Below are 19,754 nucleotides of genomic sequence, written 5' to 3' on the forward strand. Positions count from 1 at the left end.
GACCTAATGACTGTCGACCATAACATGGTCGACCATGTGAACGGATACCGTTGTGGGCATGTGGCTACAGTTGAGACCTATTCTGAGTAATGTGTATGCACAGTGCACACCATTCTCAGTTGTATATCCTATATCTACTAAGGGGTCGGTGTAAGTGCTGTTGATATTGATAATGGAAGCTCTTGCGGCTGCAGGGTTGGGGGCACGGCAATCACTTACATGCATACGACTCTGAATGCAGGTGGATATTTGCATAGAACTTATAATCGCTGTAGGTGTTCGTAATTGCGCCTACATTACATGCTACTCAAAATGATGCCCACAGACTGCAGTATTTTACAAAATGTGTGAAATGGCAATGTAATTGTAATGCACACCTAACATAAAATGTACACTGACCCAAGAGGTGTAGTGATCCATATACATTTAAAGTCTAACCATTGCCTCGATATGTTGTAGGCAGCAATTTGTTGAGGTGGATCAATATTACTGGGAAGAAAGAATGGGGCAGATGTATTAAGCTTGGAGAAGTGGTACAGCAGTGATAAGTGCAAGGTGATAAAGCACCAGCCAATCATTACAGGTTTGAAAAATGACAGGAGCTGGCTGGCTGGTGCGTTATCACTTTCCACTTATCACTGCTTTGTCACTTATCACTGCTTTATCACTTCTCCAGGCTTAATACATCTGCCTCATTGTTTGTTCCCTAGAAACTAAGGGGCTCATTTATCAACGAGTGATATAACTGCAAGAAGGGGGGGGGGGTAGGTTTAGGCACCACTGGTGAAGGTAAGGGTTAGGCTGCGGGGAGGGGAGGGTTAGGTGGCAATGGAGGGGGGAGGTAAGTATACTTACCTTCCCCTGTTGGGATTCAGATCATTGGGATGCCGCGCTCGGTATTCTGACCGCTGGCATCCCGACCACCGGCAAATCAATCTCAATCCAACAGGAGCTGAACACATGACAGTTAGGAGCTGATTGGCTGGAGCACCATACACAAGAAGTTTTATCACTTATTAATAAATGAGACCCTAGGATCATCCTTGTGCAATTACTCCAGAGGTAGGGCTACAGCGCAGTACAACATTCAAATAGGGGAGCCACCTCAACTGCCACCAAATGTTATCCCAAACTGATTAATTTTTTTTTACTTTGACCTGCGCTACAGCCCCACCTGTATGTTGGTTAAAACCTTCCATAGTAAGGAGCGATGCATTTAAGCTGGCCTGGATGCTAATGGCGAACACTTTCAACACTTGCTTTGACTGCCTCATGTGTCTCCTAGCCCAAAGTATATCAAATTTCTCTAAATTCCATCAATTACTTTAAAAGTTATAAGAAAAACTTGGGGCCTATAGTGAGTAAAGCACCCTGTACTTCAGTACTGGAGTGGTGGGTGTTTTGCTGGGCGCCATTGCTCCACATTACACTTGTGGGTGTAGAGTGTAGAGAAAATGGATTTTGGGAGGCTGTGTGGCCAGATCTAGGAGGGCTCAACATTGTTGTGTTCAGTCTCAATGAGTGCCCTTAACGAGTGTCAAATTAAAATGTAACCCGAAAAGGGGGCTTGGGTACATGAGAACAATATTCTGTGTTTGTTTGTGATTGAGTATCTCTGGAAATTTCCAACTTGTGTGACACTGTCCTACAATGTAAATGAAGAAAGAACATATGTGACACTTATGTGTGAGGGAACAGAACGAAATTTACTGGAGAGTATATATTAGATCAGTGATGGGGAACCTTTGGCACTCCAGCTGTTGTTGAATTAAACATCCCAGCATGTCCTGCTACAGTTTTGCTATTTGCTTATGCTAAAACTGTAGCAGGGCATGCTGGGATGTGTAGTTCAACAACAGCTGGAGTGCAAAGGTTTCCCATCACTGTATTAGGTGATTACGGGACTATTTTCCTATTTCAGCCTGGGCCAGAAATAAATTGGAGAGTGTGGATGTGTGTGGGAGGAACATACACAAGCACGTGATTAATCTTCCTGCTCACACACCCATTCTGCCACCATTTTAAATTGGCAAACAAAATAGATCTGCAGGTTATAACAATAGGTAGAGGGGCTCATTAGTAAAAACATTTTCCCTAGGTGATAGTGAAGCGTTATATTGATGATATCTTGAGAAAGTAAAACAAAATTACCTCAGTCCTTTCTGGTACAAGGTCATACTGCTTTTTGGGCTGCTTAGCCTTGGCTTCAAGGTCATCAATGTGGGTCTGAGGTGACATTATTTTCCAGGTATCAAGATTTGCACAGATCTGGAGAATATAAAAGTGTCATACAAGTTGGAAATAGTGTGGCTTGAAGAAACATTAGGTCCTTGACGGAGTTTATATTTCATCCCACCTGTAAAATGTGTTCTACTGCACTCTCAAACGTGGAAGCTCTCCCAGTCCCGGGGGAAGCTGTGAGTCCCAGAATTTGCGGGAGATTTTGATTTTCTTTGATCTTTTTTTCAAGGTATATGTGCATGAGCTTATTATAAACGCCATCTTTGTGAGTGTGGTGACACTCGTCTATGATTAGTAGGGTGAAATCTGTATGAGAGAATAAGTATTACCTATTTGACGAGCCAAAAACTGTCCATGCACTGCAGTGTACATTGTTTCTCTTATATACAGAGTAGAATTGGAAAACTGTTGCGTGTATATTTGTAGAAATATGTGGAGTCTGCTAAGAAATAGCTGAGTATCATATTAGCTGCCTTATTAACAACCCTTGGCAGGGTCCTAGTTCTATAGCAAGACATTCTCACCTGTCAGCTCCACATGTTTCTCCTCACTGTCACAGTTGATAGCATTTTGCAGGATCTGAGCAGTGCAGATTACGACATCATTTTGCTTTACTAAGTGAGCAAAGTGGGGCTTCTCCGTGTCCCCAGCCGTGGTGAGGATCTTATACTTGTTTTGGAGAAAAGGCTGAAACTCCTTGCTGTAATGCTGGTGTACCAGATGCACCTGGAACATTGAGGAGGAAGTGAGCTTGGTAAACCATCAAAGCATAACCTACTGAATGGTTATAGCACTCCTCACTTAACTCACTGCATATGCACACTCACACTCAATGTTTACATTGAAATAATCTCCATATCCAGTAGTTACGGTAGTGCAGTAGTGGACTAGTCAGGACTAAAGCAGTATTTCTCTTAATAGAGCCATATGAGCCACATTTTTCCCTGATCAATCTTATTTTTGCCACTGGAAACCAATATTCTTTTCTTCCTATTATTTAAACATAAATTTCATGGGACTATTTCTCTGCAGTTGTCTCAGAGAGGGAGGTGCGGCGTGGCTTTTATAGCACAGATGTATATTACAGGTTGAGTATCCCATATCCAAATATTCCGAAATACGGAATATTCCGAAATACAGACTTTTTTGAGTGAGTGTGATAGTGAAACCTTTGTTTTTTGATGGCTCAATGTACACACACTTTGTTTAATACACAAAGTTATTAAAAATATTGTATTAAATGACCCTCAGGCTGTGTATATAAGGTGTATATGAAACATAAATGAATTGTGTGAATAAAGACACGCTTTGTTTAATGCACAAAGTAATAAAAAATATTGGCTAAAATAACCTTCAGGCTGTGTGTATAAGGTGTATATGTAACATAAACGCATTCTGTGCTTAGATTTAGGTCCCATCGCCATGATATCTCATTACGGTAGGCAATTATTCCAAACTACGGAAAAATCCGACATCCAAAATACCTCTGGTCCCAAGCATTTTGGATACGGGATACTCAACCTGTACCTCGTATTTAAAGATGAAGCATGTAGACAAGTACAACCTATAGCAAGGACATTGACATTCCACTTATTTTAAAATTCTTGCTTATATATGCTCTCCTGTATCTCTTACTTAATGCAAAGCTTCTGTTTTCCTTCAGCTCTTTAATACCATGTAGATGTGTTTATTTCTGTAACCATGGCATACAGCACAAAGTTGCTCTCAGAATATAAGTATATCTTTTGCGAATAGTAAATCTGTGCTGTAACCCACAGCAATGAAAATCAAGTTGCCTGATGATATACAGCCAGGCCTAAAACGTAGAGAAGGTTGTTAAATTAGATATTAATTAAAAGTGCTGGGGACAAGTGCAACGAATTAGTTATCTAAACGTAGACACAGAGGTACAAAGGAAGGAGCAGGTACGAATTAGCCAGGCAAAGGCTTTTGTAGGGGCTCAGTAGGGCAGAAGAAGTATAACCATGACCCTCCCATATAGTGCCGCTATAGCTCTTTCTGCTTTGCCTCATTACCGAGGCAAAGCAGGAAGGTACAGTGATAAGATGTAAGAACATTTTGTTTGCTGGTGTCGGGGAGCAAAAACTACCCCCTCCGGCAATGCATGTTAGAAAGCACAGTGCATCAGCTTAGTGCTGATGCGCTGTATTTCTCCCCCTGGCCGGCTCCAGGGAGCATGCGCAAAATCTTGCTACTCTCGTGAGATCTCACATGCAGCCTGGAGCCGGCACCCACCACAGCTAAGGACAGAATTGTCTCTGCTGTGGAGATAGGGCAACGACATCTGCAGGTGTCTAAACCAATAGCTGCAGGTGTCAGAATAATCAGTATAACTGTCCGTTCTTACATTGCCCTGTACATCAGCATACTATCTTTTAGATAGCAGCGCCGATAATGAGAGGGGAAGCAGTATCAGCGCACATAGGGGGGAATTCAAATGTTTGCAAAGTCAGTTGGGTGTCTGTTTTTTTTAGATAGGAAAAAACAAACACCCAACTGACTTTTCAAACAATTGAATACCGCCCATTATGTGCACTGATACCTCTTTCCCCTTTATCACTCTCCAAGGACGGGATGTACTAAAGCGAAAATGCAGCTAGTGTGCATGCCACTGCAATAGTACTGAATGAGAGGGTATAGCCACACCCCATCCTCTGGCTACGCTTCCCATAGCACATGGGGTGCTGGAAGTCTCCACAGCCCTGGGTGAACAATGTCACTGTCAAGCCAGACAGTCCAGACGGTGGGAAATTTACATCTCTGCTATTAGGGGGGGGGGGGGGGGGGGGGGGGTTCAGACAGTGTGGCTAATTCACAAACACTGCATTTGTATACAAAATGGCCAATTGGCTTTTAACTGTCTAATGCACATTAGACAGTCAGGGAAACAAGTGTCTGATGTTGCTATGGCTTTGTCCATAATTTGGTGAGTGGAATAGGACGTCCATGATTCTCTGTCAAAATGGGGTTGTTGTTTTTTTCAAAGTTTAAAGATGTCCACTTCTTTATTTTATTCATATTATTTAATAATTTGATTAACTTCTTTTTTTATTATGATTAAAAAAGTTTAAGACTTTTTAACATTCTTTTATAGCACCAAGGGTTAATAAAATAACAGTATCTATTAAATGGTAACTAATAAACGGGTTATACCTGATAGGGACTGCTATTCTTCAGGCACAGCCTTCCGCATGCCACTAACCCACAATAACAGTTTTTAAAATTGAATGTTGACTACTTTAATATGATTATTTTTATACCATAACCTGCAAAATATCTCAGTTGGAGGAAGTAGAGGAAAAATTGTTGTTCTGCGCTACATCTTTCCAGGGCAAGGGTACTTATAAAACTGTACATGATTTTAATACGTTTATAAACTTTAAATAGTGTCAGTATAAACATGAAGTGCGGATATCTTATAATAATAATAATAATAATAATAATAATAATAATATATATTAGTATTATAAGAAATACTGCAACTTGTAAATGATTATGGATATTAATTCACCTAGAATATTTCTGAAACATAGAATTTTATATGAACATAGTATTTCCCACAGATTTTTTTTTTATATCCATATAATGTAAATTAGAGAGTATACAGTATTATCCCATATAGCAGCGGTTCTCAAGTCCAGTCCTCATGTACCAACAACAGGTAGTGCCCAGGATGTGACATCACCAATTATAGAAATAATACACCCAAAAATAGCCAACTATAGTCTTGCCTAGACACTTGCATTGAGAAAGAGCTCCTGAACGCTCAAAATGCATTGGGTGTATTGTGCATGCTGTCCCCAATATACAGACTTGGAGAACCTGTTGCTTGATAAGTTCGGTAGCCAGGCAGGGTATTTATCTGGAGTTACACTGGCAAAAACACCTTCAGCTCCTACAAGAGCAGCCGGGAATGAGACTTTTTTTTTTTATTGACTACAATTTGTTTTACTTGAGAATTCAATCTATATTCACAGACTCTAGAATCAGCTATAAATTTGAGTACTGCTATTTGTTTGTTCTAATTTAGGCAAGTACCTTATTACTTTGCTTTACAACATTTCCTTGTCCATATTTGGTTTTATTATTGCTTTTAATAAATTGTCATCTGTTTTGAATTGTTAGCACTGAAGTTCTGACCACTTATTTTACCACAGAGCGCCATAGGTTCAACACCTCTTCTCTATAGTTACATGACCTGTTGGGGATACTTGAGGACTGCAGTTGGGAACTACTGCCATATATAAATACCAAGAAGTATACAAAAATGAGCAATTATTATAAACCGTGAAGCATATTACACAAATCTTTCCAATTTTAATAGTTGACACTTGACAGTATAAACCCTGGAAAACTTAATTGTATAATTTCTACATAAGTCACGTACCTAAAGCCTAGGCTTCTGACTTCTGAAAGAATGCAGAACTACTGGCTGGCATGAACTATAACATACTAAAGAGGACTGCCTTCTGCCCCAGTCAGTAAGAACATACAAACCTTGTTTACAAGCATAGCAACTTTGGCATTACGCGTCATCTCTAGATGCCTCTTTGCCACATAAACAGCTGCCCTGGTTTTACCAGCTCCTGTTGGAAGCCATATTATGATGTTCCTGCCCTCCAAAGCTGGGCCAATGACTTCCCACTGGTAGTCCCGCAACTCCATCTGGAAAGGGAGCAGACCGCAAATTAACCTCAAAACATATGTGCTCAACTGTGGCTATCAAAGAAGGACTACATATCCTACGTTTGTTACCCCTCTGTACAGATTATAGATAAACTGGGTTTTGTATCTGCCACATATTTACATATTCACTGAATCCTCTGCACACTAGCCACAACATTAAATAGGCCTTTGGGATCCATTGTCCATCCATTGCAACCAGGTCATGCCTTGCAATCTACTCTATTATGAGAGTAAAAAAACCATGAACAAAGCTGACTAATAAAAATATAAGCAAACCTTTTAATAGATTCTCCTTTAAGCTATGATTGGGTGAAAACTTAAATCATGGGAAAATGTATACTTTCCTCCACTTCTGATGCATCTTGTAGGTTGAAGCATTTATACGTTTGTTAACAGAAAATGACCGATTGTGTATGCTTACCTCCCCTACTTTTGTGTCTTTGCTTGTAGTTGATTGCAGTTTCGGAGCTGCCTACATTGCCTACATATGTAAGATGACTTCCAGAATTTTTCCAGCACACATATATTAAAGGTGTTGCCTTGGCACATCCAAATCCACCAGATCACAATCTGACTGAGCATTTGTCGTAAGTGTTGGTAACAACTTGTCTTATCTGTGGTGGCTCTACCTCGCAACTTACAGGATTTAAAGGGTCTGCTGGTACTGTCCTGGCACCAGGAACCACATGCCTGGGTTGTGAAATCCTGGCAGTTAGGATACAGACAGTCAGAACACCGATAGCGGAAACCCGATGGATCCCATTAAGTATTTTTACCCTACACCTAATCCTCTCCTCCCGCAGCCTACCCATAAACCCCCCCCCCCCTCCCCACAGCCTAACCTAACCTTCCCAATCCCTGAACCCTTACCCTAACCCTAGTACTTACCTCTGGGTCTCAGTTGGAATTCTGACCATTTCATCTGTCAATGGCTTACAACCATAGAATAAATTCTGCAAATCACTGGTTACCATGGACTGAGAATTAGTTGCCAACTTATTCTTGACCCACCTGGCTGATGCCAAAGCGTAAAGTCCAAAAGGGAAGTGTGAGGTATGTGGTGTGTTGAATCGCTGCCCTGCTGTAGTGCTGTGGTATTGTGCAGGGGGGCCATGATGATGCTTTATTGAGTCTCTGGACCATTTATTTTTCTGGGGAAGTGAATATATCTGAAATTGTTCAGTGGAGTAAGCAAATATAGCATGTGGTGTGGATTAATAGGTGGACATATGCATTAGGTCGACAGGCACTAAAGGTCAACAGTGCTTAAGATCATCAGGTTCAAAAGGTCAACATTTTTTTTCCTCCCTCAAATATCTAGACTATTATCTAGAAAGATGTTATATCAGAGTTGGCGCTGTTTAGCGATCAAGAAGCGAGCAGTGCTGTATCTATCTGTAGGGGGTGAGCAATTCCCTCAAAGTTGTACTTAAAAAAGAAAGGATTGATATACTGCGCATCTGCTGCTTGGTAGAGAGTAGGTCTCGAGTAGTCTAAATTAATTTATAGATAAAATACAATAAATAAAAGCATTTTTAGAATAAAATACATTAAAAAAAGTATAGGCTTAAATAAACCTAAATGCGTTCCTTTCCAGCTCAGACCAATTAGTAAATAGTTTTAAATAAGCCTTAATTTTAAACAAAGTCAGCTTTCCAAATCAGGCTCCTTAGCTGTATACACGTTAGTTTTTTGTATTATTATTTATTTATTAACAGTTTCTTATGTAGCGCAACAAATTCTGTTGCACTTCACAATTGAAAACAACAGTAATAAAACAAGGTAATAACAAACTGTCATAGAGGTATGAAGGCCCTGCTCGCAAGCTTACAATCTATAGGCAAATAGGCATTGATATACAAGGAGACGTGCTATCTATTGCATAATTGTCCACCAGATTGTAAAGGTTCTTGGTGGGCTGTATGATATGGTCACATAGTGATGTTGGCCTGGGGTCATGAGGATGGGAAAGTGAAGGAAGAGATCATATGTGAGTATATGTGTGGACAGTACATAGGGGATGTAACTGGACAGGAAAGCTTATGAAGGCTGAGTGAGCAGTTCTGGAATTTCATAAGCTTGTCTGAAGAGGTGAGTTGTCAGGGAACGTTTGAAGGTTTGGAGACTAGGGGAGAGTCTTACTGTGTGTGGGAGGGCATTCCACAGATTGGATGCATCCTGAAGAAAGTCCTGCAATCATGAATGGGAGCAAATAATGAGTGTGGATGAGAGACGTAGATCTTGTGAAGGGTGAAGAGTTCTGAGATAAGCGAAGAGATGTACATTGGTGTCGTTTGGTTAATGTCCTTGTGTGTGAGTAAAAGTATTTTATATTGAATACGCTAAAAAACAGGTAACCAATGGGAGGGACTGATAGAGTGGATCTGCAGCCAATGAACGCCTTGCATGGAAGATTAGTCACAAATGATGTGTATAGTGTCCATAACTTGTGATCATCTAGCTCTGTAACTAATGTGTGGACCCAGGTTGGACCGGCTGCTGAGGCTCCACATAGTAAGGCACCTCTCGTCTCCAGTGTGAGAACCATAGGCGTGCGCACGGGGGGTGCCTGGTGCGCACAGGCACCCCCTAATGTCCGGCACCCCTCGCACACACGCTACGCCTGCAGCAGCACTGCTGCAGTGACTGCCGAGACGAGTGTTGGTCATTACAGTCCCCACCGCCTGCTGCCCGATCAGGAGGGACTGTCAGTTGCATGAGGGGCACTATTACTATGGGCATTATGTGAGGGGCACTATTATATGGGCATTGCGTGAGGGGCACTATTATATGGGCATTGCGTGAGGGGCACTATTACTATGGCATTGCGTGAGGGGCACTATTACTATGGCATTGCGTGAGGGGCACTATTACTATGGCATTGCATGAGGGGCACTATTACTATGGCATTGCATGAGGGGCACTATTACTATGGGCATTATGTGAGGGGCACTATTACTATGGGCATTATGTGAGGGGCACTATTACTATGGGCATTGCGTGAGGGGCACTATTACTATGGCATTGCGTGAGGGGCACTATTACTATGGGCATTGCGTGAGGGGCACTATTACTATGGGCATTGCGTGAGGGGCACTATTACTATGGCATTGCATGAGGGGCACTATTACTATGGGCATTACATGAGGGGCACTATTACTATGGGCATTATGTGAGGGACACTATTACTATGGCATTGCATGAGGGGCACTATTACTATGGGCATTATGTGAGGGGCACTATTACTATGGGCATTACGTGAGGGGCACTATTACTATGGCATTGCATGAGGGGCACTATTACTATGGCATTGCGTGAGGGGCACTATTACTATGGCATTGCATGAGGGGCACTATTACTATGGGCATTATGTGAGGGGCACTATTACTATGGCATTGCGTGAGGGGCACTATTACTATGGCATTGCATGAGGGGCACTATTACTATGGGCATTATGTGAGGGGCACTATAACTATGGGCATTACGTGAGGGGCACTATTACTATGGGCACTGCGTGAGGGGCACTATTACTATGAGCATTACGTGAGGGGCACTATTACTATGGGCATTACGTGAGGGGCACTATTACTATGGGCATTGCGTGAGGGGCACTATTACTATGGGCATTGCGTGAGGGGCACTATTACTATGGGCATTGCGTGAGGGGCACTATTACTATGGGCATTGTGCAAGGGTCACTAATATATAGGCATTGTTTAAGGGGTACAGCTACTGTGTGGGCATTGTGTAAGGGGCACTACTATTGTGGGCATTGTGTAAGGGCACTACTACTATGGGCATTATGTAAAGGGCACTACTATGGGCATTGTGTAAGAGGCACTGCTTTTGTGGGAATTGTGTATGGGGCACAACTACTGTCTGGGCATTGTGTATGGGGCACAACTACTGTCTGGGCAATGTGTATGGGGCACAACTACTGCTGGGCATTGTGTAATGGGCACAATTACAGTGGGCATTGTGTAAGGAGCACAACTAGGGTCATTGTGTAAGGGGCATTACTACTATGGGCATTGTGTGTAAGCGGCACTGGACAGAGAGTGAAGGGAGGTGGAGACTGAAAGACACAAAGTGAAGAGGGCAGGCTGAGAGACACGGAGTGAAGGGTGGGAGGCTGGAAGACACAGAGTGAAGAGGGCAGGCTGAGAGACACGGAGTGAAGGGTGGGAGGCTGGAAGACACAGAGTGAAGAGGGCAGGCTGAGAGACACGGAGTGAAGGGTGGGAGGCTGGAAGACACAGAGTGAAGAGGGCAGGCTGAGAGACACGGAGTGAAGGGTGGGAGGCTGGAAGACACAGAGTGAAAAGGGCAGGCTGAGAGACACGGAGTGAATGGTGGGAGGCTGGAAGACACAGAATGAAGGGGGCAGGCTGAGAGACACGGAGTGAATGGTGGGAGGCTGGAAGACACAGAATGAAGGGGGCAGGCTGAGAGACACGGAGTGAATGGTGGGAGGCTGGAAGACACAGAATGAAGGGGGCAGGCTGAGAGACACGGAGTGAAGGGTGGTAGGCTGGAAGACACAGAGTGAATGGGGGACTGAGAGGCACAGAGTGAATGGGGGACTGAGAGGCACAGAGTGAATGGGGGACTGAGAGGCACAGAGGGAAGGGGGAGACTGAGAGATACAAAGTGAGGTGGATTGTGAGAGATGCATGGCAGGGAGATGATGGTGTGGGTGGATGAGAGATCAAGCAGGGAGGGCATGATTGTGAGGGTGAGAGACGATGCAGGGAGAGGAGGTGATGGAGGGGCTGAGAGACACAGGGAAGAGATGATGGTGCGGCTGAGAGATGCCGGGGGCAGAAGATGACACGAGTCTTGTTGAACGTCTGTTGCATGATGATGATCTTGGTTATATTCCTACACAAACAGGCATCTTCCGGACCATACGATTTCCTACATGAATAGTAATTATAGACTGAAGAAATGCCCTCACTGGGCAGAGAGCATCTTCAGAGGTTCCCTGTTGTAAGAAACCACCATATAGGTAAGGTCATATGGAATAGAAAGGAATGCTCCTAGAGTGATGAGAAACAGATGGCGTGTCATATTGACACGTGTTTGCAGTGGCCACGCCTCTTGCGGTATGTGATTTATATTGTATTGAGTGTCAATAGGCGGTACTAGACACGCCCAGTAGGTGGTGCTAACCACGCCCCTCCGATGGTGCACCCCCTAATAAAATGTTCTGCGCACGCCTATGGTGAGAACCTTCTGCCAGATTGATAATCCCGCTCCCTCTTGCCAGTGTGTGTGAAGTTCAGTAATCGGCTGTCTGGCAGGGACTCTGTAGATGTTTTGATGGTAGCCACCTCTCTATGTCCATGAGCCTGGATTTAATGAGGTATGTTTACTGGTTATCCGGCTTCTGCAATCGCTATTTCTCCAGCCTTAACACTACTGAGTGCCTTAAAGCTGCTGCGAGATTAATGCCGGTCACCGTTCATACTATGTTTTAAGGCTCAAATGGCACTGTACAGAGGTCCAATCTTTAACCTTTATTAGTGGTGTGTCAAGGTTAGTTTAGTCCGGTCGGTCTGAGTGGCAGCAGCAAATGCATTAATTGCTTAACGCGTTTCTGTGTCTGTTGGCACTTTCGTCAGGAGCAGTTTTCCTGTTATCTGACCACCATCATAGGCGTGCGCACGGTGGGTGCCTGGTGCGCACAGGCACCCCCAATGTCTCCTAATGTCCGGCACCCCCCGCACGCCTGTTGCTGCTGCCGATTCCAATCTCAGTCTGACGCTGAACTTGATGGGAGGAGAGAGCTGCACGCGTTTCTCCTACCCCTCACTGTGTGTCCCCATCTCCGCCAGTCATTTACAATGTCTCTCGGCTGTCAGCCAATCAGAGCTCGCGGACTGGCTCTTGATTGGCTCACAAGCCGGCACCATATTTCAAATGGCCGCGGAGACAGCCAGAGACTCAGTGAAGTGAGTCACAGGAGAGACGCATACTGCGCTCTCCTCCCCTCAGAGACGGAAATCGGCGGCACTGGCAAGAGAGGAGGGTGAGCACAAATGGGGGCATATGTATCTGGCACCACTATGACCACCATCAGTAGAAACTTCTACCTTAGTGGGCACGCTTCGGGTTTGGTGGCTCGTTTCACTTGCCACAGGTTACTATTCACAATAGATGTTCACGTGGATAGTAAATAAAGCAGATGCTGAAAAAACACGTTGACCATTTTCATGTCGACCTTTAGTACTGTCGTCATTTTGTACCAAATGACTGTCAACCTATACATTGTCAATAAATCATACGTTAACCTATAGCATGAAGATAATCATCTGAACTGTAAATGTGTGTGTGTGTGTGTGTGTGTGTGTGTATATATATATATACACAGCATTGACTGTAAAACACTTATGCCTGCCTTGAAAACGGTGCTTGCGGCACCGAAACGTTGACCGCTATAGGCATTTTTCTATGAATGTAACCCAGTAAACACGCTGTCTTCAATATACATGCGAGTGCCGCAGTCTTTCCTTTTTGCTATCATCAACTCTCCTGAAGGCACCGCACAAGCACTTCCAGCACTGAGTGATGGTTCTTTTTTGCTATTATTTATATAATAGGTGATTCATCGCGCCCTACGGGCGCTCTTCACACCGTCGTAAGGGGCTACGCCCCCTTAACCCTTGCACACCCGTGTGGCGTGCAATATTTTTATTATATGGAGTATTACATCCAATCATAATTGTGTGAATGGTTAAATATTGCACGGACAAAGGGCGTGCAATGGTTAAGGGGTGGAAGCCCCTTGCAACGGCGTTAACAGCGCACGCAGGGCCTGGTGAATCATCTAGTAGGTGCTTTGGTTGGGGGAGTAGGGGGTGCGGGGAAGAGGCGGATGGGATCCTGGGGTGCCACGGGAGGTGCAGTTACAGTGGTGCCGCAGGTGGGGGAGGGTGCGTGGGTGCCGCGGGTGGTGGTCCGGAGCCAGTGCGGGTGGGGGACGAGCAGTTGCGGGGTTGCCCCGAGTGAGGGAGGGGTGGATGCGGTGGTGACACGGGAGGTACGGGTGCAGGGTCGCTGCGGGTGGGGGAGGGGGTCCGGAGCTATCGCGGGTGCCAGAGGGTGTGTGTGTGGGTGCCGCGGATGAGGTACTGCGAGTGGGGGAGGGGCGGGTAATGATTATCCTGCTTCTCCTCCTGTCAGCAGCTAAGCTGCTGTCCTCCCTTTGGCAGTGGCTCTCTCAGAGACTCGCACAGCAGGCAGCCAATATTGTTTGCGCCGGTGTCCCAATGCGCCGCATTACAGGGAAGAAGATGTACGCAATAAACTACAGCTCCCAGCAGCCCTAAGGGGCGGAATGCTTTGGTGCTAAGGGTTGCTGGGAGCTGTAGTTGATGTAGTGCGTCTACTTCCCTGTAATGCGGCGCGTTGGGACACTGGTGCTAACAATAGGGACTGGCTGGCAGAACTGTGCAACTGGCTGAATCAATGTAAAAGGTGAGAGTGCTGTGCAGTGTCAGTGACACTGCACACAGGCCCGGCGCTAGCCGCTCAGCAAAGGGATGCAGTGCAGGGAGGCACCAGAAAGGAGAGACGTTCTCCCTACTCTGCATCCCTGTGCTGAGCTTCTGCTGCTATCGCTGCTGCTGGCGGCTGCTGTCACATATGCAGCGATACTGGAAGCACAAAACCTTTTCTCCCCCTCGGCGCCGGCAGCACAAAGTCTCCTCTCCCCCTCGGCGCCGTCAGCACAAAACCTCCTCTCCCCCCTCCCCTCCCCTGTGTGACATTCAGTGGCCGGGAGGGAGCCAAAATGGGCGGAGCTAGATGGGAGTAAGGGGCGGAGCTACACAGGAGCATGCTGCAGCTGGAGGATGAGCTGCTACAGCTTCGGCCAGCCAGACTTCATTAGATAAGTGTCTGGAAAGAGAGTGTGTGTGTGTATATACAGTGTCTGTGTATACTATATATATGTGTGACTGTGTATGTATGTAATGTATGTACAGTATGTATGTGTGTGTGTGTTTGTATATATATGTGTTTGTTGTGTGTGTATGTGTGACTGCTGCATAATGTGTGTAAGCGGCACTGGTACAGGGGCGTTACGTGTGTAAGCGACACTGGTACAGGCAGTGGCGCACACAGGGGGGGTTCCGAGTACCCAGAAACCCCCCTCCACTAAAAGAAAAAAAAATAAGTTTTTTTATTTTTTTTTTAGCTGCATGAGTATTATTAATGACTGTCTAGCGTCCTCTGCAGCCTGCCGTCTTCCTGGTGGCACTTGCAAGTGCAATAAAAGTTTACTTTATTTAAATTATAGTACATATATATCCATGTGCCTACATATATACACATGTATATACATACATACATATAAACACACACACACACACATGATATATATACATGTGTATATATATGTGTACTGTATGTGTGTGTATATATGTATATATATATATATATATATATATGTATGCATGTTTAATATGCTATGTATATGTGTATATGGGTTCACTACGATCTCCCGGCGGCTGGACTCCCGGCGACCAGCATACTGGCGCCGGGAGGCCGGCCGCGGCTTACCAACAGTGTGGCGAGTGCAAATGAGCCCCTTGCAGGCTCGCCACGCTACGCGCGCCACACTATTCTATTCTTCCTCCAGGGGGGGTCGTGGACCCCCACGAGGTAGAATAAGTGTCGGTATGCCGGCGTTCAGGCTCCCGGCGCCGGTATGCTGGTCGCCAGGGAGCCCGACCGCCGGCATACTGAAGACCACCCGTGTATATGTATGTATGTGTGTGTGTGTGTGTGTGTGTGTGTGTGTGTGTATATATATATATATATATATATATATATATATATATATATATGTATGTGTGTGTGTAGATATATATATATATATATATATATGTGTAGATATATATATATATATATATACACACACACACACACACACACACTAGTTTTACGGACCCAGCATATACTGGGTCACCTTAGTCCCCACCCCCGTGATTGGCTCCGCCCAGTTCTGGAAACCCCCCCCATGCAAATCCTGCGTTTGCCACTGACAGGGGGGTGTTACGTGTGTAAGCGTCACTGGTACAGGGGGGCGTTACGTGTTTAAGCGTCACTGGTACAGGGGGGCGTTACGTGTTTAAGCGTCACTGGTACAGGGGGGCGTTACGTGTTTAAGCGTCACTGGTACAGGGGGGCGTTACGTGTTTAAGCGTCACTGGTACAGGGGGGCGTTACGTGTGTAAGCGGCACTGGTACAGGGGGCGTTACGTGTGTAAGCGGCACTGGTACAGGGGGCGTTACGTGTGTAAGCGGCACTGGTACAGGGGGCGTTACGTGTGTAAGCGTCACTGGTACAGGGGGTGTTACGTGTGTAAGCGGCACTGGTACAGGGGGCGTTACATGTGTAAGCGGCACTGGTACAGGGGGCGTTACGTGTGTAAGCGTCACTGGTACAGGGGGGCGTTACGTGTGTAAGCGTCACTGGTACAGGGAGCGTTACATGTGTAAGCGGCACTGGTACAGGGGGCGTTACACGTGTAAGCGGCACTGGTACAGGGGGGCGTTATGTGTGTAAGCGGCACTGGTACAGGGGGCGTTACGTGTGTAAGCGGCACTGGTACAGGGGGCGTTAAGTGTGTAAGCGACACTGGTACAGGGAGCGTTACGTGTGTAAGTGTCACTGGTACAGGGGGCGTTACGTATGTAAGCGTCACTGGTACAGGGAGCATTACGTGTGTAAGCGGCACTGGTACAGAGTGCGTTATGTGTGTAAGCGGTATTGGTAGAGGGGGCATTACGTGTGTAAACGTCACTGGTACAGGGGGGCGTTACGTGTGTAAGCGTCACTGGTACAGGGGGCGTTACGTGTGTAAGCGTCACTGGTACAGGGGGCGTTACGTGTGTAAGCGGCACTGGTACAGAGGGCATTACGTGTGTAAGCGGCACTGGTACAGAGGGCGTTACGTGTGTAAGCGGTACTGGTAGAGGGGGCATTACGTGTGTAAACGTCACTGGTACAGGGGGGCGTTACGTGTGCAAGCGTCACTGGTACAGGGGGCGCTACGTGTGTAAGCGTCACTGGTACAGGGGGCGTTACGTGTGTAAGCGGCACTCGTACAGAGGGCGTTACGTGTGTAAGCGTCACTGCTACAGGGGGCATTATGTGTGTAAGCGTCACAGCTACAGGGGGTGTTACTTGTTATTTGTGTAAGAGTCACTGGTACAGGGGGGGCATGACATGTGTAAGCGTCACTGGTTCAGGGGGCATTACATGTGTAAGCGTCTCTACTACAGTGGTCATTATGTGCGCTGTGCGTTTGTAAAGTATGCGAGGGTGCAAATTTATAGTTTGCAGGGGGGCGCCGAACACCCTAGCACCGGCCCAGACTTCACATCCACTGCACTGCACAGCACTGTCACCTTATACATTGATTCAGCGTCCATACATTACCCTCCGCGATATCACCCTCTCTATCCGTTACATTAGCCATCTTGGGGCTTCCAGGCCGGTAGGCTAGGTGCTGTGTTGTGGAGTCAGGGCCTCTGGGAATCTGGGTGCGGCTGTGGTGGGGAGGCACTTCTGTGACATCACACGTAGAGCTGGCTCCTGGGCTCAGAGAGTATGCGGCGCAGGGAGGGCTATGAAAGTCTTCAGCTGCACCGCTTTCATACACATCTATGCCGGTGGCCACAGCAGCTTTTGTTTCACCTGTGGCGCGGCTAGGGAGTGGGGGTTGATGCCGGAGGGGGCAGGTGGACTGGCAGCAAGACATTGGTGGTCATTCCGAGTTGATCGCTCGCTAGCAGTTTTTAGCAGCCGTGCAAATGCTATGCCTCCGCCCACTGAGAGTGTATTTTAGCTTAGCAGAAGTGTGAATGAAGGGATCGGAGAGCGGGTACAAAAAAATTTCGTGTAGCTTCAGACCTACTCGGCGCTTGCGATCACTTCAGACCATTTAGTTCCTGATTTGACGTCATGAACACGCCCTGCGTTCGGCCAGCCACGCCTGCGTTTTTCCGAACACTCCCTGAAAACGGTCGGTTGACACCCAGAAACTCCCTCTTCCTGTCAATCACTCTGCGGCTGCCTGTGCGACTGAAAAGCATCGCTAGACCCTGTGTAAAACTACATCGTTAGTTGTAATAGTACGCCGCACATGCGCATTGCGCTGCATGCGCAGAAGTGCTGAGTTTTTGCCTGATCGCTGCACAGCAAACGAATGCAGCTAGCGATCAACTTGGAATGACCCCCATAGGACGCTGTAGTAAAAGGATTGTTTTTTCCCCTATCTACAGCACAGAGACATGCTGCAGATGCAGTGTCATACCCTCCAGCTGCACCTTTTTGGCAGGTACAGTCCCTTTTTTTATGGTCTGTACTGTTTATGACTCTCCAAGCTTCCATTGAAAGTATAGGAAAAGGGGCGTGGCCACGCCCCCTTTTCGAATTTGTACTGATTTGTATGTGTAAATTGTTGGAGGGTGTGTTGCTGCAAATGCAGTGAGCATATTTTGGGGGCTGGGGCTGGAGCTGCAGCTCCATCAGTCCCATTGCTAATCCTGCTTTGTGAAAACACAGCAGGCAAAGGGCAGAGCCTCCCAATGGATGTAACCTGTGTGGGAGGGCGTTTCTCGCCCAATCAGCTGTGGACTGGGTGTGATAGACCTGCCACTAACCCAATGAGAGCTCCTAGCCACGCCCAGCGTTAGAGACCCAGACACAGATTCACAGGGCTATTATATAGGAGATATTTATATATATATATATATATATATATATATATATATATATATGTGTATATATATATATATATATATATATATATATATATATATATATATATATATATATACACACACACACACACACACAGATGTCGGTGGCACTCACTGGCTTTTCAAAGCCAAAAGACCAGACCAGTCAGTTAGCGCTTAATGTTTCGGTGTATTTCAACCGTCTTCAGAAGCATAATAATACAAACAAATAAACAAACATTTATACATGAGTAACTCACCACACGTGCATGTTCCACGGAGCCCCGGGAACAAATTTCCAGTGACGTCATCCCAGACTGACAAGCCTACCCAGCAGATGACGACTTCCGGCCGAGTGCACCATCACCATAACAACCAGTGTATACAATGCTGAATACTGTTCTTGCAACGAATCACTGTACAAATATACAATAAAAACGTTTAAATACAGCACAATCTCCAAACATAATTACAAGGGCAAAAAATCGAATAAATTACAGAACTTAAGACAATTAGAAACAAGTTATGCATGTAGTTACCCAAAATGATTTCTATAAGAATCATAGTGTAACGAATGTTCCAGTACAAAAAAAGAACTTGTTATCCCTAAAGAACTTCTAAACTTATTACAAAAAACATGTAAGGGATAGAGTTTCATTAAGGCCATGAGGGGATACCGTATTTAAACGGTGTATCCACCGTGCTTCCATCTGAAGTAATAACTTACCCCTATCACCACCTCGTTTAGATAGGGGCACATGATCAAGCATTTTGTAACGTAAAGATGATAAATTATGTTGATGCGCTTTGAAATGTTTCACAACGGGCTGATCAATTTGTTTCCCCTCCAAAATCTGTTTTATGGCACTACGATGCTGAGCCATCCTTTCTTTAAATTGACAAGTGGTCTTGCCAATATAATATAGTCCACATGGGCACCTTATACAGTAGATAACAAATCTACTGGTACACGTGAGAACGTGAGAAATCTTAATTTGTTTACCGGAATGGGGATATAAGATGTAATCACCCATTTCAAGATATAAACAAGT

At 45.4% G+C, this 19,754-nt stretch overlaps 1 protein-coding gene across 2 annotated transcripts in view; it reads right to left on the reverse strand.

Moving 5' to 3' along the window:
- DHX58 (DExH-box helicase 58) overlaps nucleotides 1-19,754 on the reverse strand; it is a 92,430-nt gene that overhangs the window by 64,993 nt on the left and 7,683 nt on the right. Inside the window, exons 2-6 of one of the 2 annotated variants that reach the window (XM_063959417.1) lie at nucleotides 18,963-19,118; nucleotides 6,760-6,927; nucleotides 2,766-2,967; nucleotides 2,357-2,547; nucleotides 2,152-2,268 (exon numbers count right to left, since the gene is read on the reverse strand). In XM_063959417.1, the coding sequence (XP_063815487.1) occupies nucleotides 2,152-2,268; nucleotides 2,357-2,547; nucleotides 2,766-2,967; nucleotides 6,760-6,927; nucleotides 18,963-19,013 (729 nt within the window). In that variant the 5' untranslated portion in view covers nucleotides 19,014-19,118. The remainder of the gene's footprint in view (nucleotides 1-2,151; nucleotides 2,269-2,356; nucleotides 2,548-2,765; nucleotides 2,968-6,759; nucleotides 6,928-18,962; nucleotides 19,119-19,754) is intronic. The other variant, XM_063959418.1, reaches the window with a different exon arrangement.

The sequence above is a fragment of the Pseudophryne corroboree genome, chromosome 3 (assembly GCF_028390025.1).
Source record: "Pseudophryne corroboree isolate aPseCor3 chromosome 3, aPseCor3.hap2, whole genome shotgun sequence".
Lineage (NCBI taxonomy): Eukaryota > Metazoa > Chordata > Amphibia > Anura > Myobatrachidae > Pseudophryne > Pseudophryne corroboree.